Below are 20391 nucleotides of genomic sequence, written 5' to 3'. Positions count from 1 at the left end.
AGGTCTTCAGTCCCCCTAAAATGTTCTTAATCCCCTATATAAATATATAAATAATTTAGTTATTTGTTTTTTGGATTTCCTAATGTCTACTACATTCATTCATATCCTGTGCATCTCCAGGGGGCTAAGCCCCACCTGTCCTCAGAACCTAGTGGCACCCCTGCGTAGAGGTGATCCGTGTTGACAGTTTAGTGACATGGTCACGGTACTTAGTAAGGAGGGGTGTGCATTGAAAGTGAAAGACATGAAGTGTTTACGGCGTCTTGTGTATCTCGTGTATTGTCCTGTCTGATGAGTCAGGTGTCTTGTAACACCCCCTTACCTTATTTACTTCTATTAATACCGGCATTTCAACATGATGAGATGTGCTGCATGTTGAATTGTTAGATCCAACAACATATGTTTTGCAAGTAGCAAATGTTTCCAAATGAAAAATCTCATTTGTCGGCGTTACCTTTACCCCCGCTGTTTGCTGCCTGCGGTGGCCCAAACCAGTCCAGTTCTACAAATACTGGCACATGAAAAACAAACATTTATGACTGCTGAAAGGGCAGGGACTACTTCCAGTGGTTTTTGTACAGCCTGCTGTTGTGCACGCTTTCACCACAGAGGTAAATCGAGGTCATATGTTTATGAGTTGCCCTTTTCCTAATGTTGCCACCGGACTAAAATAACATTTGAGAGCTGCAATTAGATTGAACCGCACAATGCTCCAGCTAATTAAGTCATATTTCAAGTTCAATAACACTCAAGTTGGCCAGAGAAATGCCAGTAAGAGAAAGAGAGAGGGAGGAAAAGAATAGGGGACGGCTTTTGTACAGTAAGTGTAAATTCTCACGTCGTGTAAAAAATAAGGAATTTGTTGCAGCATGCGGATGCAGTGGCATTAGCAAAAAAATACACAGGGAAAAAAAAGCAACCCTATTTTATGTGAATGCAAACTTGAGGTCTGAATTCAAGCCTGGTCTCATGTGCAATTCTACCTTTAGAGTGTGTGTCCTTCACTCTGCCCTTCTCCTCCCGTGTGAACATCTCTTCCATTACTGCCCTTGACACTGTAGCCGATTGAATTCTTATCTGCCATCTGTGGGCTCACGTTCAGCACGCTCTATCTCTCGCCAAAGCCTAATTGAATCTGCAGCGTTGGAAGTGCGGCGATACACTGGCCACACCGTGTCCCTGGCAAAAGATAAGGGCTGCTCATTGGAGGATCGGACCCACCACAATCGAGATGGGGACATGTTGATAAAGGGGTGACAAGCAGTTTGGGTAGGTAATGTGTCTATGGACTTCACTCAGATTGTGAGATACTGGATTTCCCTCCATTACTGGGAAGGTTGAGTTCATATTCAATATCCCATAATCCTCTACTTACTGGGAGTGTAGGACGGAGACATTTTCGCTGGATTCGTTTTCTAGTTGATCAAAAATACTCAATATTCATAGGTGTACCCAGCCTATCGCCCAAAGTCAGCTGGGACAGCTCCAGTATACGCCCGCGACCCAAGCGGCATAGAAAATTGGCGGATAAAACCACATGTTGCCAACTTTAGCATAAAAAAATGTCATCAGAGTTCAGATAGTAGCTGCATACCGGTGCTGTCTTCCCAATATGTCCCTCACTTATGTATGACTCATACTGTGACACTGAACGTACTTGTTGCCATCCTGATGGCAATAGATGCTCTGATATTTTTATTAACAATGCTTTCATGCATTCCTCATCTGTGAACGATGCCCCCTTCCTTACACCATCATGTGCAGCAACAACACTGTAACAATTGGAGCTGAGTTTGAAGCACTTATCCACTTTTTGGAAGTGTTTGCTCTGCTCAACCTTTCCTAGTAAGTCTTACGCCTATTTGCACTTTTCAGAAAAAGCTGCATGCTTTTTTGAAAAAAAAAAACATCCCTTCCTCATCCAATCAGCAGTCAGATCGCTATCAAGATGCATTCACTGACTTATGCTGAGGGGGATGTTTCAAACCCGCCTACCTTAACAGGCCAAAACCTTTCTTTTTGGTCTTCTTATCCACATCCTCTGCAGTCTCCTCACGCTTCTTCTTTCCTTTACTCTTTTTCTCCTGCTTCCTCCCGTTGACTTTCTTCCTCTTCGCCCCGTCCTCTACATCCAGGTCCTGACGTGAGGAGCCGCTGGCCGGCGTTTCATGACCGGAGCTCTGCTCGGATGGATAATCGTCTTTGGAGGGACAGGACGACACAGCAAGACAACATGTCAGTAGTATAGCGGCATTTGTTCCTTTCCATGAATCTGCTCAGATGTTGAATGTAGCATGCATGTACTCGACCATCTGCTGCACAGTGCAACATGCACGATATGTGTTCAAAGGCACTCACACATGCTACAGGAAGTTTAAAGATGGCTCCTACTAAATTGCTGAATGGCTAAAATCATGTGGCATTTCATTAGATCTAAGCACCGTTCCTTGGTGGGCCTCCGGCTACTCTGGTGCCAGCGCAGTTTAAAGGATGAGTAGAATGAGTAGAATCCTTTCTTAAAGGTGGAAGGTCCAGTAACACTCCCATACAAGTGCAGTCAGAAGGCAATTAATCTGGGTTTTAAGCCTCACCATCTTCAGAAGGTCCTTCATAGGACTTGTCAATGGCAATGCGGAAACTCTGGTTGCACCCACGTCCCCGGACCATTGTTGGCCGTGGCCGATGGAATGGCACCTGGGCCTTGATGTGGTTTTGCTTGGCCTCTGACATGGCTGATTGGAGACTTTCAAGGGAGCTGGACTTCCAGAGACCCAGGGTTGGGCCCAGTGTTCCTCCAGTGGTACCTTCTGGAGCGAGACAGCACAAAAGAAAATGCACATATGAAAGGGAGATATTAAAAAAAAGCATTTCGACACAATATCCTGTGTGCCTTCTCCGGTACCGAGAGGGACGGCTTTTGGAAAATGGCTGGGATTGAATGAGTTATGAAGAGTTCAACAGAGTGGTGGACATGACAGGAGGGTTAAAATAAGCCTACCACAAAATTAGTGATTCAGTGACTCCCTTGTTTAGCTGCTGTTGTGCAATCTGTATGTCCCAGTCATGTTTATTTGCATTGCGTCAGCGTCGGCTTTTCCCACACCCCCCCCCCCAAAGTTTTCCTACCACCAGAGTCGACGTGGATGAATGGAGGCCAAGAAGCTGTGTAGGACAATGAAAAAGTCATAAGCGAGTCTAAGCAGTTCTAAAGAGATGCAAGTGGTGTTTTTTTTCTGCAACTTAAAATATCCCATATATGAATGACTTTCTGGAATGATGGCACCGAGTACTTAACATTTTCTTGTTGCTCCAGGAGCTTCAAAGTGTTCAGAATTGGGCGAGGAAAACGCAAAGCGAAACTGAAGAGACAACACACTCAAAGGAGGTGGAGGGTGGGTGGATGGGCGGGGGGTAAGCACAGTTGCCTTTTTAAGTCCTAAATTGACTTTCTGGGAGGAAGTAGGATTTGTGGGGAATAAGGGGTTATAAATAGAGAGGGGGGAGCGCTCGAGAATAAAACGCTCAATTTGAGAGGCAGGATTTGTGTCACAAATGTAATTATGGCTGTCCGGCTTCCAGCCTGATAGAATTAAGCTCCTTGAGAGCACGCTGCATACACACAAAAACTGTGTGGGTGCGTGAGTATAGTTTGAAGATTTTGGTGGAACCCCCCCCCCCCCCACCCCAACATTTAAACGCAATTTAAGCACAGTTCACTTTTTCGAAGGGGTCTGAGAGTCTGGCTGTGCTCACTCCATGCGTGGCAGGTGGTTAAGGCTGGAGGTAAATGAATAATGAGGGTTTAATGGGATGGATGGGTTCCAGAGAGGTGGCTATCATCGCCAGCTTGATCCAATGGAGGGTGAAATCAGCGTTTATCACATATCGCTGCCCACTGTGCCGGCAGATGCTCTCGTGGATCTGTTTGCATCATGTCCACCTGATTGCCACTGACTCAAGCTGGTGCACAAATTTGACAGGCAGCCTAAAAAGCAACCAGGCCGAGATGATGGGCAGTGCAGCCTTCACGGCTGTAACAAGTTTAAGCCCTTTAGCAGATCTTATTGCACTATTACTTACGGCTCAGTTAACATTATCATAATCTGAAGAGTAGAAGTAAGCACACATTTCAGAAATATCTAAATAGCGCTCTTTGCTGACAATGCATCCTGCAGGCGGCGCACACAAACACATTCATACTGTCACTGTCACACGACTCGCAGTGCCATGTAACTAATTCAAAGCCACACTTACACTTATGCATTTTGTCCATGCAGTGGTATGCAATTCTGCTTGCCAATGAGTAAACTGGTGGTAAACAGGTGTGAAGTACGTGTAAACTGTGTGGGGCTCCGTGCCAGTGTGCTACTACTTGTGAAGGCAACGTGAATGCACTGCAGGCGGTGCGCATCAAAGCGTGTCTCATTCACATGATTGGGATTGTGACAGTGCATAAACTGGTCTTCATGTTTTTCAGGCGTGCCATAAATAAATGACACGCATTGTCACGGCAAACTGCAGGACAACGCACAGGCAAAATGTGTATAATAATATCAAGAGTAGCTACCTCCTCGACAAAAACACGACAAATGTGTTGGGAGATTCTCCCGCAAACTACCCAGAATGCTTTGCGGTGGGACAATATGAGTGTGCTTTTGACAAGTTGCGTGTAGAAGCTTATATGAATAAGTGTGTAGGTTATATTTCTGTTTATGCTGTGCAACAATATCTTTGGTTATTTCATGTGTGACTCAAACTCACCACAATAGCACTGAAATTCATATGGGGGCTGTACGTGGATGTAGTTTATCCACCCCTGTTATACAGTTACAACATACCCAACAGTGCCTCTGAACACCCAACACCTGCACCAGCAGATCTGTATAATTGTAGAAAGGTTGCCACGGTTACGAGAAAGTGCCCACTCCATCTGAACTGCTGGTGAAAGTGTGTATGTATGTGTGAGTTTTAGACAGTGGGATGATGATTGGTTGCCAGGGAGACACATTTACCAGGAGTGGAAGAGTGCTCCGCCATAGTTCTTCAAATAGGATTTGGTGAGAAAACACATCAAATGAATTTATGGACATCCACATAAGACGTACAATAATGCAAAAAAAAAAAAAGCTTGGCTTTCTATACAAATATCTGAAGACCAGCCAATAAAACAGTGTCAAGGAGACTCCTTGACACTGACTCCTAACACACATTTTTAATATCAAAATATATGACAAAGACTTTCATAGGAGCCTGTGTTCACGCTGGTCAAAACAAAAATTAAAATAACCAAGTCACATGAACAATAGATGTAAAAGTCACTGAATTAAGGACGGCATCCTAATAGATTAACTTAAAGACGCTTGAACAAGACAAATAGATATATAGACGAGAAAGTACTCCTCTGTGATTACGATCTTAAAAGTGTCACACTTTTTTTCATAGGTTGGCTGTTCCTGCGACTTATACTCCAGAGCAACTTATAAATGAAAAAAATGTTTGTGTTACATAAACACTGGACAACTTTTCTGTTCACGTTTATTTTCGTGTTAGCATATCTTACACCTATTCAGCCTGTTCTCTATTATTTTATTGTTAGAACTTGCCTTCCAAGAGGACGTAATGTGTGTTTTGGTCAAGTAGTTCGTAAAATAAATTACCTGCAAAAAAATGCGACTTAGACTCTAGTGCGACTTATGTATGTTTTTTTCTACATAATTATGCTTTTTGGCCTTGTGCGACTTGTACTCCGGAGCGAATGATAGTCCAGAAAATACGGCAATTACAAGACGAGATTAGCATGCCTAATGGTGACAGTATTGTGCATATTCTGTTCATTCACCCTGCACAAAGCTTAGTACCCCTACCTCCCATCTTGCCACTAAATGCCAATTCAAGATGAGGCCTAACCAAGGCACTCCAATGAAAGAATAATCATTGGTCCATCCTTCACTGCCCACACTTGAAACCTGCATCAGAGTCTGGAGTGGCTGCTGTGGCTGTAATTGAGTTTTGCTGTTAAAATATACAGTATTAGGCTATGGGGACATATGCACCGCATGTATGCAGCCTCTGACGAGATGGATGGCTTTAATAACTGCAGGGGACTTAAAAAGCCATTTCATAATTACCGAATCCTCTGCTGGATTACCATAGCAGGATGGTAGGAGTGGTAGGGTATGGATCGGAGTTGAAGAGGGAGTATGGTTATAATAAAAGGGGACATGTAATGTGGTGGGACTAGGACTGTGACGTGAATTGGAAGACATGTGTCATGGCATCGGTGCTGATGTAAAGGTAAGGTAAGGTAAGGTAAAAGTGCCACATTTCAGTGCTAAATAACCTTCTTTTCTGGACACAGATGGCCTGTCTGCAATTGTTGGGAGTAGAGCCTATTCAGCCTCCCTGGTATGCTCTTTACGCTACTGTGTAGCTGAATGAGCATGTGATGTCATGTTAACATACCAGACAGCCTGTATTATGTAATATTATTATTATTATTATTATTATTATTATTATTAGGTATTATGTAATATGTAATGAATATTTCTGTGGTCTCCAAATGTGTAAATAAATGCCACTTATAGTCCAGTGTGATGTTTTTTTCTCTCTTCACGGTTTTGGAGGCCTATATAAAGGCCAGCATTGTTAGTCCAGTGAACGGCATCATGCTACGTGAACAACGTCTCCAGGTACTGGGTACAGTGGAGGCCGGTTTGAACTACGGTGACATAGCCATGCATATGGGCTGTTCCCAACTCGCAATCAGAAACTTGCCTGAACGCCACAACACGACAGGCGCTGTTGACGATAGACCGCGTCCGGGAAAGAGACTCCCGACCGGGATCGCTACGTTCAGTTGAAACGGTTTCGCCATTACAGCAAGCTTTTAAAGCAAGGGGTGAAAACAAAGCTCAGCACCTCTAAAGGGTCATACTTCTGACACACATAAACATCCAGTGCATATAACACAGAGATACTTTCTCATTGCTGGATTAGCTCCCAGGCAAGTCATATGAGGATGAGGATGAGGATGAGCATGGTGGAGGAAATTCCACAAGCCTCAAGCTCATAGTAACATCATGCAAGAATAAATACAGCAGAGTACGAGATAGAAGAGGGAAAAGGGAACGAAAAGAGCGAAAAAGGAAGGAAAAACCCAAGACCTTGATTGAAGACCGGGACTCATAAGACCAAGGAATCAAGAGTAGAGAACGAGGGAGTGAGAGGAAAGAGAGAAGAGTGAAGCACTCTCGCCAGAGAGGAAAAGAAGGTTTTAGCCAGATTAAAGAAGCCAGGCAGGCCTCTTAAGACCATCCATCTAATGAAATATGTCAAAGCCCATAAAGAAACACTGAGGCCATTTAAGAGCCGGGGCGGGCTGGGGGGGTGTAGCACAGGAAGCCAGCCCAATATGCCGTGTCAGCAAAAATGAAAAACACGCAAAAGCACTGTCAATACGCATTAGCAAAGACGTCGGCGGGAGACGAGAGAAAAACAACATCAGTGGAATGCCGTGGAGCAGAAATAGATCTCCTTATTTATCCTGGGTTGCAGGGTTACAGGCGGTGATCAGAAATTCCAGGAAAACCTTTGCGGCGGAGCAGGTGGGAGGAGTGGGATGAGGAGGAGGAGAAGTGAGAGGAGGAGGTGAAGAAGTGCTGAATGAGAGGCATTCCAGGCTACAGTTACAGGCTTCGGGGCAGTTGTGTTTCGCCAGCAGCTGGCTTTGTTTGCTGCATATGGGTTTAGAGAAGAATCAGGCCTGACATAATCCAGTTAAGACAACCATCATACTTGTTTCAAACTGGCTTCAAAGTGAATAGGAGTTGATCACAAATCAGCACCCATTTGGAAAGACGGACGATGGAAAGATGGAAGACAGACCACAAATCAACACAAATTGTGGCCATGTTCAAAAGGTTTGAAGGCTAGCTTTCTAGCTACCATTCATGGCCCAAAAATTTTAATTTGCAGGTGTATGACACTATGATGTCAATATTTAGACGCAGGCAGATGGAATTGTTAAACGGCAGTATGGCACATAGCCTTCGGTTAATTACTTACCATAAGTTGCATCAAAGGCACATAACTTACAGACACACAGTCAGAGGTGTATTGGAAAATATTCCATCAATTTGTGTGCCACTTTGCGGGCACTACGTGTCAACTTAAAAGGCAACACAATTCAATTATATACATATATATTGTCATATATAAGCAGCACCCGACTGTTACAGGACCAGTAGAACTCTAAAAAAGGGTAATGAAGAAACATGAAATGCAGTAACTCACCACTGTGATGGCCAACCAGTGATCTCACATTACTCTCGTCGGCCACTAGAAGACATATAGAAAAGAGACACCATAAAAACAATGTTTCTGTCATATACACTGTATATTCTAGTCCATAACTACAAAACTAAATAAACACACCACTGCATTGAGTGAAAAACAACTGTTGGTGCTGGCAAAAGAAATTGAAAACAAAGCAAAAAGTAAATAAAATAAAAAGGGACAAATAGTGATATTGTGAATATGAGAGAACACAGAAGGAGACAGACACTGAGAAAAATAATAAAAAAGTAGAAAGGGTGACCGCACAGCAAAGCAGTCAAACACCTCATTTAGCTCAACATGATTGCAGGTGGCCACCACGGACAGAACCATGGGAGACAATAATAGGTTTTCATTGGGCTGCTCTTTCGCTTAAATAATCATTTTCATTTTTTATGAGGTCAATTTTCCCACAAGGCCGATGAGTGAGAAACAGGCTGTGATGATACTGGGGTTCGGGCGTGGGGGTGGGGGGTGGGGAAGGGGGCATCGCTAGGCGATTAAGGTGTGCAAATGGAGAAAAATATCAAAAATGATATATAATCATGCACAATGAAGTGAATCCATTATTCTCTCTCTTCTCTGTTACACACTAGTGGTGGTAACCTAGTAGGTTACCTATAGTAGGTTGGCTGCGAATTTGCGTCTACGGCCCCTCCGACCACCCCGGAACACCCATTCGCATTCATACAGCAGTGTGGGCAGCTGGGGGCAGGGTGGGTGAAGTGTCTTGCCCAGTGATAAGACAGTGACTGGGGGAGTGAGCGAGGATCGAACCGCCAACATTCCGATTTCTGGACAACTTGCTCTGCATCCTGTGCCACTGTCACCCCTAATTATAATAATACATGAAATACTGAATTATAGTAATTGTATACATTCCTAATAATTGCACATATACAGTAGCAGGCTGTAAAAACAGTGTTAGGTATTCCACCAGTCATCAGGCATGGTGTGTGCATCCTCCTGAGTATGTACTTAAACTCCAGTCAAGAGAGTATTTGCTAAAAGGTATTCAAGGTCAACAGAAGGTGCTCACCTCTTTTGGTCAAGTGGCGTTTAATAAAAGCCGCCTTGCACTGCGGCATTGATAAAACTCAGATACATGAGATAGCAGAGCCTGACGCAAGGTATGCGCTCCGCTCATGTGAGCGGTGGTGCCTGCTTCAGAAAAAACACAATAGAGAGGAATAGAAGTGGAAAGATAACATGGAAGAAATATAAACAGATTGAAACAAAGGAAGGCCAACGATTGAGTCAGAAGAGAGAGGTCAGTGGAGGGAGCCCATCGGTGGGGCAGAACAGAGAGGGAGGGAGGGAGGGAGAGACCACCCTTGACCATAATGAAAGCCAATCAGATCGGATGGCAGAGGCGTTCGCTGCAGGAAGAAAGCCAATCCACTGAACCTAATGAACCAGGATTGGAAATCAGAGGCTGAGGAGATGGAGAGACAAGAGACGCGGGCGGATTTGTTGGCTTTCGCATTGAGCGAGGGCTGTGAGTGGGAAATGATGAAAGCAATGCTGAGGCAAAAAGGAACAAAAATTAAAGAAAAATAATTACAAGGTCTGGTGGAAACAAGAATGTTGAAGAAAAGTGTCAAAAACAGACATGACTGGCGGGGACAAGCGCAGAGGTGGGCATCATTACAGGTTAATACAAGGAAATAAGCCCTTCCCAATCCAATCCACACACACACACACACAACAAGGATTGGAAACCTTGTGCCTTCAATTCACGTGCGTGCACAAACATACCGTGTGTTCATCAAGTTGGCTGAAAAGCCTTTGGGTTTAGCAGTTCAGGGGGGGTCAGATCCCCCAAGCTAGGAGGTGATAGGAGGGGTCTATACATCCCAACAAAGACGTGATAAGAAGGATGTTATTGCTAGTGTGTGAGCTCACCCAGGTCCATGCTTTTGGACGCTCTGTTGCGAGGCATGTCGTCCTTGCGGTTGGCCACCCGGCCATCCATGGGACCCCTACTGCAAAAGACAGGTAAGCGTTTACACTACTTTGTCTTGAATGACAGCAGACAGACATAAAAAATGACCTGTATGGCGAGGGCTGGAGTACTGGATCTCTAGTCGTTTCATGCACTGCGCCTGAGGATGGCAGTGGGGGGAAGGCTTCCTTGGAGTACTCCTGGTTATTGCCATAGTGACCGTGGTTGCCATTGGTGGTCGCAGCGGGATGCAGAGCTGGGCATAAACACAGTGCTTTTCCTTTTGGGTTTTTTAGCTTGTGCACATTTTCCACACCATTTCAGGCACATTTTCCAGTTATTCTTGTAAGAATGACAATGCTTTGAGCTCGGCACACGGAGGTAAGAAAGGCTACATAAAAACTGAAAGGGAGTGCACACTTTGATCTATTGGTAATAATCAGTGGGTACAAGACACTGCAAGAAGAGGCACTTTAAAAAAAAATACAGTATGTGGAGGGTCAGCAAGCTCACGCATTTGGAAACGATCTCATATCAAACTACTCTACAAAGTAGAAACATTTCCATGCAAATATCTCACTCAAACTTCTCTCTTCTTGGAACATTTCCATAAATAAAACCCTCACACAGTAAAAAAGGGCATCAAAACACACCACAAAATGTTCATACAGCGGCCATCACAATCAGATGGAGAACTGACAACCTCCCAGTATTCCAGTGAGGAGGGGTGGTGTAGGAGGATGGGCAACAAAGAACGAGTAAAAATCACTTTGTGAGTCTCACTCAGAGAATGAGCTTTTTTTTGTTGTTTTTCTGCACGGCACATATGCGGCACAAAACGATTTATGCAAATTAGGCAATTACATCAACATAATGATTCCAAGGTCAGATCTTTTCCACATGAAAAGCAAATGCAGTATTCAGGAAAAAAACACTGGTAATGACTTTCTCTTCTGCCGGTATAAACACACAGGGGCGAGGCTGAGATGTAAACGTCGCATTTAAACAAAGCATGAAAGAGATGCATTATCTTCCTAAAGCGGGAAGCACACTGCAGTTATCTCAAAGCAGGAAGGTTGCAGGTTCAAATTTTTGTTGCAATTAGTTCATATCTGTGTAGCGTTGACATGCTCAACTTGTGTAAGGTCTTTTCAGGTACTCCAGATTCCTTCCACAGTACGGAAACATGTACGTATGCTAGCTTCATTATCGGGGCACTATACAGTACTAACTTTTCAGACTTTCAGTAATCCCTCATTTATCGTGGTGAAGTGGTTCGATCAGTGAATTTCTGTGAATTTATTATTTAGGAATCAAATAATTTTGCAATAAGGACATAGAATATCTGTTGTGAGACCTTCTAAAGATGCCTTTTAACATTATTAGAGCCCTCTGGACGTGACATAACAGCCCTATGGTCACCTTTACATGCGTATCAGCCAATATAATGAACATTATTAGAGTAAACAAGCCATAAAAAATATGTGTAGCTCACTACCGCTACATACCGTGTGCACTGTTACAGATAACAGGAGTCCACAAACACTCAAAGCACAGTGTTGTGACAGTTCAAAGACACCAAGGGTACACTTACCACCCCCGGAGCCACCAGACACAAACTTGTCAGTGAGACTGGTGCCATTGAGCTCTGAGGGTCTGGAGGTCCCCTGGGGGGACACACGGCGGCCCCGAGGCTCCTGTGGAACACAAAAATAAAAAGAAGATGCGGAAAGATGACAAACACTGATATTAAAGGTTCATATGCAAAAATATGTGCTGCATGCAAACCAAATGTGATTTATGAAAAATGTATGATGTTGACTCAAACATCACAAGATTGTGGTCCCTTATCTTATTACCCAGTAGGTTTAGACTCGTGTTGTTTATTCCTTTTGTTGGCGGCATCTGAACCAATGACTGAGGATACGAAGAATGGCTTGCGTTCACAACTTAAAGCGTTATTTACTGTGAAGCTTTAATATCCCAGTTTTCCGGTCAACAGTGATTTCATGAACCAGATGAAGAATAATCCTCTGAGAAGATTAATTGAATGTGAATGTCAGGAATTTATCACAGTTAATCAGTTCCAGACCGGACCGAGATAAGTGTGTTCCCCAGGGGGGGTGAGTGGAGGGCAGACAGGAAGTGATGTCGGAAGTTGAGAGTTGACGGTAGCCCATGCTAGGGGTGATTGTGCCTGTTGTGAGATAATTGAAACCTGTGATAAAAGCCTGTTGTTCCTTTGATAAAGTCTGGTGCTTGTGTGTCTTACCAAACATTATAGTGGCATTATTGACACACAGTGTTGTGCACAAACAACGTTGCTGAATACAAGAAAGTGAACACATGTACTGCAACCGAGAGGGGGTAGGATTAAATAAGTTTTGCTTCTTCCTACTGCTTTTTGGACATGTGGAAGTGATGAGTGAGGGAATTTGTGATAGTCCCGGGGCAGATTTTCACAGAAATTCCCATCTATAGGAGCAATGGGAACAATCTGACTAGGATATTAGAAACATTTCTCAACACTATTCTAGGAACAAGAACATTCACTCCTCTGCATTAAGATGAAAGTTGACCATTCTAGCTGGTAGCCCCTTATAAAAGTTCGAGATAGGAAGATGGGAAGTTGCACACCAACATAATAAAAATATCACCTGCTTGGTGGAGCTAATAAACATGTACCTGTTCTTGATTCACAACCTCACAAGCGAATATTATTATCTCTGCAAAGTCCTAACTCGTGCACAATAGAAAGCAATCAAGATCCCTTTTCCGACAGAAGGATGAGAAGAATGCTATGGAATAGCCTCACATTATTACAAAAGAACCGGGTGAAGATTGAGGACTGGCGGAGGATTAAAGAAGCATCTCGTGGAAAACTAGATGCACAGCTGTCACAAACCATAAAGAAATGTGATAATCATAACATGCCTTATACTAATGAAAGGTTTTCCTATCACAAGAGTCCCAGGGGCATCATTATTGCCTACTGTACCTGCTGTCAATCACTTTTCTACATTGGTGGGATCTTCTGACAATACCAGTGACACATGAATCATTGCTCAGTCGCTCCCTGAAACCTGACAGCTCGCCTGAGGCTTGGAAGCAGACGGCCGTCTTTATATCTTAATCCCGCCACAATACGTAAACAGGAGGGGATCCATCTATTAGGTTGGCTGAAACCTACAGCCGCCTATATGCACAATAGGCTTCTGAAGGGCTTAGCCTTGCCTCAGAACTTCGCTATCACTCACGTGTACAATAAGAGATGCTCTTTGCAGTTTCACTTTTTACGTTTACACATAGCATAATCCATCCAATTTCTCATGTAAGACATTCCCATGACAAGTAATGTGACTCAAAACTCAAACTCTGAAAAATGTGCGAATGACAAGTCTTTATGAAAAACGGGAAGCATACAGAAGTGTTTCGATACAAATTATGATTGTTTAAAGTACCTATTGTGACAACATGTATTTAATGTACAATATATACCAGTGGTGTGCAGCCAGGGCCAGCAAAGCCTACTCTGCTGGCCTAAGCACTGACCCCCAGTTACAAAATTACATTCTAGTATTTATTCCATAAAATTGGCTGCACTGCTTCCAGAGTGTTTTTTTTTTTTTTGGTCCAATCACATTTCAGCTTCTATGTCTTGCTATGTCAATATAATCTGCCCAGGGCCTTCAGAGGCAAGAGTGCTGGCCCGTGTCAGATACATGTTATTAATAATGGCACTATTTCAGATTCACCGCACCTAAAATTTTTTTTTTCATTTTTTGGTCCTCAGATTGGTTGATCAGAGCCAAACGGTTTCCCAAGCCATGTGACGCAGCATGGCTGAAACTGACATCTGTGGCGAGTAGATGGCAAAGTTATGTTGTTGAAATAAATACTGAACTGCTCCAGATGACGCTGTAGTGTAGTGGTGTGGAGCAGTCTGAACCTGTTCCGTTTCCACTCGTTCCATTTGGCTGAGCGCCAACTGTACAGGCACCGGTGGAAGGTACTGACGCCAGGCGTGACAGTGATGATGTATTGGAAGATAAAGATAAATTGGAACCAGGATTTTAATCCCAGTCAGGCTGAATGGCAACCTATTGTGGCAATATATATCATTATGCTTATTACTAAAACAATAGCAGTGTAACCAGCTCTAGTTACATTAAAATATTAATCACATGCCTGCACCCGGGACACATGTGATTTAAGACGTTTGCAAAAAAAGTGAGAAATATCTTTGGGACACCTAAATCCACTGGTGAAATATTCCCGTGAGAGGGGGGCTGCACGGCGGTTGAATGGTTAGCGCACACACCTCACAGCTAGGACACCAGGGTTCAATTCCACCCTTGGCCATCTCTGTGTGGAGTTTGCATGTTCTCCCTGTGCATGCGTGGGTTTTCTCCGGGTACTCCGGTTTCCTCCCACATTCCAAAAACATGCGAGGTTAATTGGAGAGTCCAAATTGTCCATAGGTATGAATGTGAGTGTGAATGGTTGTTTGTCTATATGTGCCCTGTGATTGGCTGGCGACCAGTCCAGGGTGTACCCTGCCTCTCACCTGAAGACAGCTGGGATAGGCTCCAACACATGAGAGGGGTAAAAACAAGCAATCTCCAGCTGATCTTGAACACATCTGCAAGGTGTTTGCAGCAACATGGTACGTCTGTCTCCCTCAGTTGTGTGAACTGTTGACTGCATGGTTGTGAGTACAAAGGACGAAAGTATGTGTGCAAAAGAAGAACAATGCAAAGAGAGAAAGGAGTGGTACAGAGGCCCACGTGTCGTGTAATAAGCAAAGAGGAGAGCAGATGAGGAGGCTAACCACTGGAAAACAAAAAGGAAGCATTAGCAGCATGCAGGAGGCTTTAGATGAGCTTTATTAAAAGAGGAATGTCGAGCAAGACAAGAAGGTAGAGTACATTGTGTTGCAGTAATAAAGAAACAAAAAAACAAGACAGAAAGTGTGACTTTACTCAGAGACAAGAACAAAAAAAAGAGGAGTTTGTTTAAAAAAATAACAAGTGCACAATGTAAGTTTGGTGCATTGAAACAACTTGACAGGAAGGGAGTTGCACACACACACACACACACACACACACACACACACACACACACACACACAGGTCAGAGTCCACCAGAGAGCTGCAAGTGGTGGTGTCGAGTGAGTGCTTGGTTGTGTGAGTAATAATGTGCGTCTATGTATCTCTGTGTGCTCATCTGACTGCTGTGAGGGGGCGGATCGCCGTACATCTGCCCCGCCATCGCCCTGATGTTTTCCGTGTACGCGCAGTCATGAGCGTGGATGCCATCCAGCATGTGACTGTGAGGAAGCCTGTGACCGTGCATGTCAAGGGGGATGTCACACTGCACGTGTGCATATTGTGTTGGGTTTTTTGCATGTCCATGTGTGCATCTGGACTCTGTGTTCCTCTTTAAATCTGCGAGTCTATTTAAGCCAAACTTGTAGGCGGTCCTGTAGCTGGGGGGGGCCTCAATGTACTGCACATTGGTGCGTGCAAGGCCAAATGTGTAACAACTGTTTCTCTCCATGTGGTTTAACCCAAACGTGTATCTGGTGTGGGTCTCCCCGGAATTCTGAGCGTAACGCTGGCGGTGGTTGTGAGGAAGTGGCTCGGATGCTCGCCTCCACAGTGTGGGTAGGAGGGAGGAGGAGCGCTGAGGCAGAGGCGGCTGGCTGGCGTTGGACTCTCGTACCTGATAGTGGGGGCCCGCGTGAGGAGTGAGTTGGCTAACAGCAGCTATGGTGTTAGAAATGGACTGCCCCTACAGGAAAAAGAAGGCAACACATGCAGCAATAGAAAGTGTAGCTGGTGAACACCTGATAATAATTTTATGGATGCATGGATTTAATTATTGTTATTTTATAACCTAGTGTGTTTGGGCTGGCTACATTAATCGGCTCAGGGAACGCCACACGCATTTCATTTAAGTGCAATGAGAATTTCTGGTGCTATGTGTGGACGCAAACAGCCATTTGGGTTTGAAAACTGTTTGACAAAGTAGTGTATCATAATTGATTTTATCTGCCGATTATAGCCTAATTAAAAAAAAAAGTTGTATCCATTGGTTTGTTTGTTTCTCATAATACGTATAACAATAATAACAATGGAAACGTTCTATTATGGCAATAAAGTCATAATATTAAAACAAGAAAATTTCGGAATATTATTTAATTGACTTACCACGGTCAAGTCTGGAACCCCTAACGACAATAAACATGGTATTACTGCATTCTAAAATACCCCCTATTGATCGGGCCCTAATATTACCTCCACTGCAGAGGCCCTCAGTATCACCAGCTGGATGGTGCCCCTGGCGTTGCCCTCTGAGGACATGGACCGTCTCAGTGTCTCCATGGCGGCGTGGTTGGATCGTCCCAGCAGTGCTTCGCCATTTACCGCAATTAGCTGGTCATTTACTCTCAACCGGCCATCCTGTGGAAAGACGTTGGCACCAATGTTAACATAACCACGCACATTAAACAACGTACAAGGAAGTGGAAAAAAAAAAAAGTGCCGGACACTTGGAGATGGAGGCGAGATAATTGTGGAGTTCCCAATCTTGTGAGCGCCGAAGCGCCTTGATAAATATATAGCACGGCTAATGGAATAGCCTCCGTGGGCACTAGATCATGTCTAAGTGTTTTAAAAAGCAGCCTCCGTTAAGAGGCCGTGCTTAGTGGTGCTGGGGAGAAAGCGAGGGAAGAGAAATGGAGCAAGAAGATGAGTGAGGGATAGAAAGTGTGACTGATAAGGAACACAGCGCAAAGGGCAAAAGGAATAAAAGGACAATAAAGATGAGGACAAACCATTAAGACGATGGCGTTATAAATGACCCATTATGGTCATGATGAACTTTGACCCCACTTCATTAACAAGGTCACGTCTGGGCTGATGTCACGTGCAGACTGGGACGTTGCCACACACTCATTCACATAAATATCATATGCCAATGTATTTTTTGCTCTCTGTATGTTATTTTAATGAGTTCTCTTTAGGCTGGCCTATGAAAGGATGTGGATCCATCCATCAATCAAATGTGTTTCATGAAAATAGGTTAAATCTCGCCATGACTCTTTCATCTCACCCCTGTTCTGCCAGCAGAATGACGGTGTGCTCAACGTGTCTCGGTGGACGCTGGCGTCCCCTCCTCTGCCCCCGCCCTGCCGCCGCAAAGTCTCATCAGGAGCCTGTGCTGCTTTTCATTAGCATGCATCAATACTAAGGAGGAGACACGTACAGACACGCACACCCTGGTGTATTGGGCCTCTGCTGAGTGTCTCCACTTTTTCATTTTCTTTCTCGGCTCTTTTTCAGACTCTTTCCAGTCTTTCTGTTGTGTGACGGCGTATATTTCCCCTTCCCTCGCCACTCTCTGTCTCCCTTTCTTGGTGTCTTTCTTCCTCTTATGTGGTATCTCGTTCCAGAAACCTGCTTCTCAGCCAGTCACATATCTTATTGGCTCATTCAGAGTGCAGCTGTCAGAAAAACTGCTTCTGAAGCTGCTTTTAGGGAATTGCTGTCTAGCTGCCCTGATCCCAGACCAGCCGTTTATCTACAATACCACATTCCCGTCTTTGGTTCCGTGCTGTTTCTTGCACACAGCATGAGGGGGAGGGGGCAACACAATTGAGGCCAAGTGGCAGAATCTCCCAAGTGCTGAAATGTTGTGGTACTTTCTTGTGTGATACACACAAGAAGTGAGTGCTGGGTGATCAAGATAAGGTGACCGCGGAGTTGATGAGATGAGGCCACACAAGGTCAATGGGGGTCAAGGGTCTGCACAAAGGATGGTCAGGAAGTAAGACAAAGAATTGGGGCAAGATGACAGGAAACAGGAAGACATCAGGCAGAGAGAACATGGTAAGAGCACATTAAGTCTTGGCTTTGCAGTGTATTGCGATTTGTGCCGTGTAGTTGGTCCGGAGTGTACTGTGTCGCATCAGTCAAAAAATGTGTAAAGAAGAGGAAAATAAATTGCATTGAACTATAAGTCGCATTTATTAGCATATTTATTTAACAAAATTCAAAACCACAAACACACGTTTAATTGTTAATGTAGCACATTATTCAGCTATTAAATATCATAGAGAGCATACCCGGGAGGCTGAATGGGCTCAATTACAATATACAATAACAAGCAGAGTCTAACAAGCAAGTTCACCAAGCTCCCGATCACTAATTGGACACAACCGTGATGCGTGAATTTTCTCCTTATTTATAAATTGAATACTTTCATAGTGAGAGCAATATAACTTTTAACATTATTGGAGCCCTCTACACCAGCAGTCACGGTTCCACTCGCACTACCCAATAGAGTATATATTATAACAATAAATAAGCCATTTAGGACATAAATAAGACTCATGCTTGTGTGTGTTGCTGTAAATGTGTTCTGGTGCTAGGACAGCAGAGTGGTGGGCGGGCAGGAAGTAGCATAGGGTGTTGAGTTTTAGCTTAGCGTTGGTTACGGCCGGAACAGTAGCCTATGTTTTCATTGAAGCGATTACTCTGGATTATTGTCCCTCTTGTGAGATAATTCAAACCTACAACGAGTTACGACAATCAAGTCTGGTGCTTTTGTGTCTCAGCAAACATTACACATACACAACATAACACCTAGCGACCAGTGTAGAATACTACATATCATCACGTCTTTGAATGAGTCTTCAGCGTTTCAATTATTTGTATTTTAGACCATTCAGCCATTTTTATGCTGGAAAATGCTTTAAGCAAACAAATGTGTAAAATTTGCTTTAAAACACACACACACACACACACACACAGAGGATGCTCTACCTTGTAGGCAGCTCCTCCATGGATAATGGACTTGATGAAAATACCCAGGTCCTCGCCAGTCTCTCTCGACTTGTTGCCCTTCAAGCTGACTCCCAGGCCAGCGGAACCCGTCTCGTTGAGTGGAATCTCATACATGAGTTGCTCCCTGCCGTCCTCCAGTATGACACTCCTGCTTTCTTCACCTTTCTAGAAGAGAGAGAAAGATGGATGCAGGAAGCCCAAGTGAATGAATGGCATTTCAAAAAAAAGATGAGATAGAGCCCTTTGCCCCTTTTTAATATATGAAGCCCAGTATAACCACTAAAGATTGGGCTCCAAATCAACTGCACTGACTGATCTTGGATGTTCTGGCATTACAATTGAAAAAAAAAAATTAGTTACAGAAAGAAATGACCAAATAAATTGAGGCGGGAAGCAGGTGCTTTTTACTGGAAAGAGATGAAGGTGCAGAGTAAAAGAAGAACACATTACTTGTAGGGAGGTTATTCCATGTGGAGATGAAAGGCACAGACGGAGAGCGAGCCGTTTTTAAAGGAAACATAATAACCTTTTCATACTTCCTTCTCCAGCACAGTGGGGGGTGGGGGAGATGGAGGCACAGAGGAGCATTTAAAAGTGATAAGCCATCCCGGGGGTATACACACCGATGTCGCTCACTCCTGATTCTTTACATTTAATCTCTCAATCCTCCCCTTCTCTCACTCTCTTTTCCCCAAGGCTCCACTTCCTACCCCTCGTCCAAGCACTCTACTGCTTCCATTCAATGTTAAGAAAATGACAGCGGAGGCGGCGACAGCAGCCAACTTTGAGATGGGGTCGGGAAATATCAACAGCAGAGAGGACGGAAATTGTCTGTCATTAGAGCGTAGTAAAATGGATCCCAAGAGAAAGGCGCTAGGCTGTGTCATCCAGGGACAAGAGGCGTGACATCACATCACATTCAGCAAAGCAGCCTGGTCATGTTAGAGTTTCAGGGCAAGACGTTTCCTTGCGTGACACAAAGACAAGTGAATTCACCGGCTGTATTACAGTGGTTGGCGCATATTTCAGTTTTTGTCAAAAATGTATGCAAAAAAATTTGCCTCAGAGTCCAACTGTGCTCGTAACGTACCTTCATTACCACCTTCATGTGCCTGCTCGCATGCTCTTAACTGGAAAGTGAAACCGTAAGCCACTGCCCCCTAGTTAGTTGCCAGTCCCAGACTAACTAACAGAGTTACACCACAAGTCTTGGCTTTTCTTATTGATCACGGCTGCAAAATAAGCCACAATACATACTAACTC

General features: G+C 44.0%; 1 protein-coding gene across 4 annotated transcripts in view; it reads right to left on the bottom strand.

Moving 5' to 3' along the window:
* The window catches only part of pard3ba (par-3 family cell polarity regulator beta a), a 98020-nt gene that overhangs the window by 40208 nt on the left and 37421 nt on the right, over window positions 1-20391 (bottom strand). For 2 of the 4 annotated variants that reach the window (XM_058050741.2, XM_058050745.2), the window contains 9 exons: window positions 19108-19293; window positions 16579-16743; window positions 16004-16072; window positions 11874-11976; window positions 10388-10535; window positions 10240-10319; window positions 8293-8337; window positions 2592-2807; window positions 1996-2200 (listed from right to left, as the gene is read on the bottom strand). In XM_058050741.2, coding sequence (XP_057906724.2) covers window positions 1996-2200; window positions 2592-2807; window positions 8293-8337; window positions 10240-10319; window positions 10388-10535; window positions 11874-11976; window positions 16004-16072; window positions 16579-16743; window positions 19108-19293 — 1217 coding nt within the window. The remainder of the gene's footprint in view (window positions 1-1995; window positions 2201-2591; window positions 2808-8292; window positions 8338-10239; window positions 10320-10387; window positions 10536-11873; window positions 11977-16003; window positions 16073-16578; window positions 16744-19107; window positions 19294-20391) is intronic. The other 2 variants (XM_078796409.1, XM_058050744.2) reach the window with 2 other exon arrangements.

Source organism: Doryrhamphus excisus, linkage group LG15, assembly GCF_037039965.1.
Source record: "Doryrhamphus excisus strain RoL-2023G ecotype Guam linkage group LG15, RoL_Dexc_Guam_v1.1, whole genome shotgun sequence".
NCBI classification, from domain to species: Eukaryota; Metazoa; Chordata; class Actinopteri; order Syngnathiformes; family Syngnathidae; genus Doryrhamphus; species Doryrhamphus excisus.
The sequence above is the reverse complement of the archived record's forward strand: the minus strand, read 5'-3'. Positions and strand labels throughout refer to the sequence as shown.